This window comes from Topomyia yanbarensis, chromosome 1 (assembly GCF_030247195.1).
Source record: "Topomyia yanbarensis strain Yona2022 chromosome 1, ASM3024719v1, whole genome shotgun sequence".
NCBI classification, from domain to species: domain Eukaryota; kingdom Metazoa; phylum Arthropoda; class Insecta; order Diptera; family Culicidae; genus Topomyia; species Topomyia yanbarensis.
In genome coordinates this window covers 42,290,136-42,296,136 of record NC_080670.1, presented here as the reverse complement: position 1 = coordinate 42,296,136, position 6,001 = coordinate 42,290,136, and the positions used below count along the sequence as shown (strand labels likewise).

Genomic DNA, 6,001 nt, shown 5'->3' with positions numbered 1-6,001 from the left:
TTTGAAATTGAGTGTTCAAAACTCAAATTTTCAGTAGTTTTGAACAAGCGTATGCAACACAGAAATTAAATTTCGTTAAGTTTATATGCGAATAAATTTAACGAAAGTCAGTTCAACCCTGAAATATAAACGTCAAAATCCGCCATCATTGCACTGCGCATTCCAAGCAAAACCTTTGAGCGAGTCCGGCGGGTGTAGTAAAATAGGCTGGAAATACGCTGGTGATCGTTAAAAAGCTGTAATCTTTCGATTAAAATTGAAGTAAATAATGTACGAGAATGAAGAAGGTAAGTTAAATCGAATTTGGTAATATTTTGTAGCCGTCTGAAGCGTTATAAAATCGCAACAATTCAGCTCTTAATGTGACAAAAAGCCGAACAATCGGTGGCAGAGGCTCGAAAGTAAACGTCTACTTATTTTTTCGTAGGTGATCATTTTGAGGAAGAAGATCCGGAGGAGATTTCTCACGAGCTGTGGCAGGAAGCTTGTTGGATCGTAATTAACGCATATTTCGATGAAAAAGGCCTGGTCCGGCAACAGCTGGACAGTTTTGACGAATTCATTCAGGTTCGTGGGTATATTTGATAGCGGAACCTTTAGATTGATTCTACCAAACATGTCAATGCCAATTTCAGATGTCTGTTCAACGAATCGTAGAGGATTCACCGGCTATTGAATTGACTGCTGAAGCACAGCACAACACAGGAGATATCGAGACACCGGTTTGATAAACTTGTTTTCAGGGTTTTCAGATGAATGCGGTTTGTAATATACTGTTATTTTTCAGACTAGATATGTGCTGAAGTTTGATCAGATCTATCTCTCCAAACCGACTCACTGGGAAAAGGATGGATCCCCCTCGCCCATGATGCCCAACGAAGCCCGCCTGCGCAACTTGACATACTCGGCTCCACTGTATGTGGACATTACCAAGACGAAAATTGTCGAAGGGCAAGAACCGGTCGAAACACAACATCAAAAGACATTCATCGGAAAAATTCCGATTATGCTCCGGTCAACCTATTGTTTGCTATCGCAACTGACCGATCGTGATTTGACAGAGTTAAACGAATGTCCTCTTGATCCAGGCGGTTATTTTATCATTAACGGTTCGGAGAAAGTGCTGATCGCGCAAGAGAAAATGGCCACCAATACGGTGTATGTGTTTAGTATGAAAGATGGCAAATATGCGTATAAATCGGAAATCCGATCGTGTCTCGAGCATAGCTCTCGGCCAACCTCTACTCTGTGGTGTAACATGATGGCCCGCGGTGGACAAAGTATTAAAAAATCTGCAATCGGTCAACGTGTGATTGCGATTTTGCCGTACGTGAAGCAGGAAATTCCCATCATGATTGTATTTCGAGCGCTTGGTTTCGTCGCCGATCGTGATATTCTCGAGCACATTATCTATGATTTTGACGATCCGGAGATGATGGAAATGGTCAAACCATCGCTGGATGAAGCCTTCGTTGTGCAAGAGCAGAATGTGGCGTTGAATTTTATCGGTGCGAGAGGTGCCCGACCTGGTGTGACTAAAGACAAACGTATCAAGTACGCGAAGGAAATTCTGCAGAAGGAAATGTTACCTCACGTGGGAGTTTCGGATTTCTGTGAGACTAAAAAGGCTTATTTTCTTGGATACATGGTACATAGGTTGCTTCTGGCTGCCCTGGGTCGCCGTGAGTTGGACGATCGTGATCACTACGGAAATAAAAGATTAGACTTGGCTGGACCGCTGCTAGCTTTCCTGTTTCGTGGCCTGTTTAAAAATTTGATGAAAGAAGTACGCATGTACGCACAAAAGTTCATCGATCGTGGAAAAGATTTCAACCTTGAGTTGGCGATTAAAACCAAAATCATTACGGATGGATTGCGTTACTCATTGGCCACTGGTAATTGGGGTGATCAGAAAAAGGCTCATCAGGCTCGTGCTGGAGTGTCTCAGGTATTGAATCGTCTGACGTTTGCTTCGACATTGTCTCATTTGCGCCGTGTCAATTCTCCGATTGGTCGAGACGGTAAGCTGGCCAAACCGCGTCAGCTGCACAACACCCTTTGGGGTATGATCTGTCCTGCAGAGACTCCGGAAGGAGCTGCTGTCGGTTTGGTGAAAAATCTTGCTCTAATGGCTTACATTTCTGTCGGATCGCAACCGTCACCTATTTTGGAGTTCTTGGAAGAGTGGTCTATGGAAAATCTGGAAGAAATCGCTCCCTCAGCTATAGCGGATGCCACTAAAATCTTCGTCAATGGTTGCTGGGTCGGAATCCATCGTGATCCGGAACAGCTGATGGCTACGTTGAGGAAACTTCGCCGTCAGATGGACATTATTGTGTCGGAAGTGTCGATGATTCGGGATATCCGTGATCGTGAAATTCGAATCTACACCGATGCTGGACGCATCTGTCGTCCACTTTTGATCGTTGAAAATGGAAGCTTGTTGCTACGAAAGAATCACGTTGATATGCTCAAAGATCGTGACTACAACAACTATGGGTGGCAAGTTCTGGTCGCATCCGGTGTTGTGGAATACATCGATACGCTGGAGGAGGAAACGGTGATGATCGCAATGACTCCGTATGATTTGAAACAGGACAAAGAGTATGCATACTGTACGACCTACACACATTGCGAGATTCACCCGGCAATGATTTTGGGTGTTTGCGCTTCGATTATCCCATTCCCCGATCACAATCAGAGTCCTCGTAACACCTATCAAAGTGCTATGGGTAAGCAAGCTATGGGCGTCTACATTACCAATTTCCACGTCCGGATGGACACTCTTGCGCACGTTCTGTACTATCCGATGAAGCCACTGGTTACAACCCGGTCCATGGAGTATCTGCGTTTCCGAGAACTACCTGCTGGAATTAACTCAATCGTAGCTATTCTCTGCTATACCGGATACAATCAGGAAGATTCTGTCATCCTGAACGCAACAGCTGTCGAGCGGGGTTTCTTCCGATCAGTGTTCTACCGTTCGTATAAGGATTCGGAGAGTAAGAAAATCGGCGATCAAGAGGAACAGTTCGAAAAGCCTAATCGGCAAACCTGTCAAGGTATGCGAAATGCTTTGTACGATAAACTAGATGAGGACGGTATCATAGCTCCTGGGTTGCGTGTTTCCGGTGACGACGTCGTTATTGGAAAAACTATTACGCTTCCGGAAACCGATGACGATCTGGATGGTACAACGAAACGTTACAGTAAGCGAGATGGATCAACATTTCTGCGTAACTCGGAAACTGGTATCGTGGACCAGGTTATGTTGACATTGAACAGCGAGGGTTATAAATTCTGTAAAATTCGCGTTCGCTCGGTTCGCATTCCCCAAATCGGAGATAAGTTTGCTTCACGCCACGGTCAAAAAGGAACATGTGGAATCCAATATCGGCAAGAAGACATGCCGTTCACATGTGAGGGACTCACGCCGGATATTGTCATTAATCCACACGCTATCCCGTCGCGTATGACAATTGGTCACTTGATCGAGTGTATCCAGGGTAAACTGGGTTCTAACAAAGGGGAAATCGGTGACGCTACTCCTTTTAACGACGCTGTTAACGTGCAGAAAATTTCCACCTTCCTGCAGGAATACGGTTATCAGCTGCGTGGCAATGAGGTCATGTACAATGGACACACTGGTCGCAAAATCAATGCCCAGGTGTTTCTCGGTCCGACCTACTATCAGCGTTTGAAGCATATGGTGGACGATAAAATTCATTCGCGGGCTCGTGGTCCGGTCCAGATTCTGGTGCGACAACCCATGGAGGGTCGTGCCAGAGATGGTGGTTTGCGTTTCGGAGAGATGGAACGTGATTGTCAGATATCGCACGGTGCTGCGCAGTTTCTACGGGAACGCCTTTTCGAGGTTTCCGATCCGTACCGTATACACGTGTGCAACTTCTGTGGACTGATTGCGATTGCCAACTTGCGAAATAACACATTTGAGTGTAAGGGTTGCAAAAATAAGACACAGGTAAGAAGAGGTTTTTTTGCGAGCGGGATGCCGAACCGGTATTCAATTGAAAATTTTCGTTACAGATATCGCAAGTTAAGCTACCGTACGCGGCGAAGCTTTTGTTCCAGGAGCTCATGGCGATGAACATTGCGCCTCGACTGATGGTGTTGTAAGATGCATTGCACTACGAGACGGACGAAAGCATCCGGATGCTGCATACAGTTTTATGATCTATAATAGAATACATGTGTACGACATATTTGGCTTCATTTGATTGTGAAAATTATACGGTGGGCTTGGAAAGACACTCATCTGGTGTGACCTGGGTGCTCATGAAAATTTAGATTTAAGGCTGACTTTGCAATTTATGTGTACTATTATTTCTGTGTACTTTCTGCCCTTATGCTCAGTAAGGGGAAATGGCGCGTTGTGGCAGATTGATCGAAGCACATTTCGACTGTGAGTCAGTGAATAACAGACTTAAAACAAGAATAGTCCATTGATGCATTTTATAATTCGTTAGCTGCCTTGAGTTCAAAAACTATAACAAGTAATTGGTAATATTTTAAGTGAATATATCACAAAAGCTGGACTGACCAAATTCCCGTTTTATATCCGTTGAACCATACTGAGTGGCCGATATACATTTAAATTAATATCGTTGATCTCCATTATTTTAGTTTTCATATTTCTCACTGTTGACAGCCTTTTAGATATGCACATCTCTTCGACGATATTGTCCACTGACACACCAGGCATAGCCCTTCGGACTTCTTGCACGTTCACACACTCCGGGCAAAGGAGTGACGAAGCGTGCCCAAACCGATGCAGGGAAGGAACCATGACCGGACAAAAACTGCATCAAATAGAAATTTACCTCTCCATGCTTCCTATGTACTCAAGCAGGTGGGTCCACCTCCCTTTTTCTACTCTTACTCAGAGGTGGGAAAAAAACGGTTTAGTACCGGAGCGGTAAACCAAATTTTCACACGATTTTGTGTTTCCTTTACATCGTGTGCGGTCTTACCGCTGGTTGTGTTTCAACGAGACACGAAAACCAAACCGAGTTTCGTTTACACAGCACCGTGGTTTGGTTTTGATTTTCGTTTACCGGTGCACGAGTATGGAACGAAACACGAGAATACCGAAACCAAACTTCGGCTGTGTTGCGGTTGTGTATTCGGGTTGATGTTTATCGGTTATGCTAGTGCTGCCAGAATTTTTATTAGAAATTCAGTGCATATTTATTTTAGATATAATGTCAGGTATTTTTTCGGTAATTGAAAAATTGTTCTGAGACATCTTCCATGTACAACAAAAATGTTCCTCGTCATTTTGGAAGAAAATAAATGACTTAACTCAATATTACGGCCTTTTCATGATGATTTATCATCAGGAACTTTACAATATGGGTATGTTTGGTATGGGGAACTGCCCAAAAATCGAAAGTAAAAGGAAGTTTATTAGCCTTCGCTATTTTTATATGAGAGACTGAGAGCAAGAGTGGATTAAAATTTTGTTCAGAGCAAAAATGGGTTAAAATATTCCCTTAGATCCGAAATTGTATATTTATAAAAACTTCCGGCAAAAGCGGGTCAAATATCATTTAGCGCAAAAATTGTTCGACAAAATTTTCAGAGCAAGAATGGTATAGAATATTAACCCATTTTTGCGGTACGAAAATAATACATAGGTTCATAACAGGTGTTCAGAATATTTCTTATTCGGACTTGTGAACAGAAATCGTAAGATTTTGGATCCGTATAGGTCAGCAGACACTGAAAATTGACCATTACCGCCATTTTGAAATCCAAGATGGCGACTTCCGGTTACCACAAAATAGTGAAAACCACCATCAATATGGGTGTCATTTGAAAGGATATGGTCAGCAGACACCGAAAATTGACCATTAGCACCATTGTGAAATCCAAGATGGCGACTTCCGCCTACCACAAAATAGTGAGAACCACCATCAATAGGGGTGTCATTTGAAAGGATATGGTCAGCAGACACCGACAATTGACCATTAGCGCCATT

The 6,001-nt window shown here is 43.4% G+C and overlaps 1 protein-coding gene across 1 annotated transcript; it reads left to right on the top strand.

Moving 5' to 3' along the window:
- Nucleotides 1-162: 162 nt before the first annotated feature.
- LOC131677457 (DNA-directed RNA polymerase II subunit RPB2) lies at nucleotides 163-4,221 on the top strand. The gene is made up of 5 exons (XM_058957293.1): nucleotides 163-287; nucleotides 428-567; nucleotides 636-722; nucleotides 788-3,982; nucleotides 4,048-4,221. The coding sequence occupies exons 1-5, from the start codon at nucleotides 269-271 to the stop codon at nucleotides 4,135-4,137; spliced, it is 3,531 nt and encodes a 1,176-aa protein (XP_058813276.1). The 5' UTR covers nucleotides 163-268; the 3' UTR covers nucleotides 4,138-4,221.
- Nucleotides 4,222-6,001: the final 1,780 nt, after the last annotated feature.

Excerpts from the sequence above, each read along its gene's own strand:
- LOC131677457 (XM_058957293.1), top strand. Across the intron at positions 568-635 it reads GTTTTGACGAATTCATTCAG|ATGTCTGTTCAACGAATCGT; the intron begins GTTCGTGGGTAT and ends TGCCAATTTCAG. Across the intron at positions 3,983-4,047 it reads GTTGCAAAAATAAGACACAG|ATATCGCAAGTTAAGCTACC; the intron begins GTAAGAAGAGGT and ends TTTTCGTTACAG.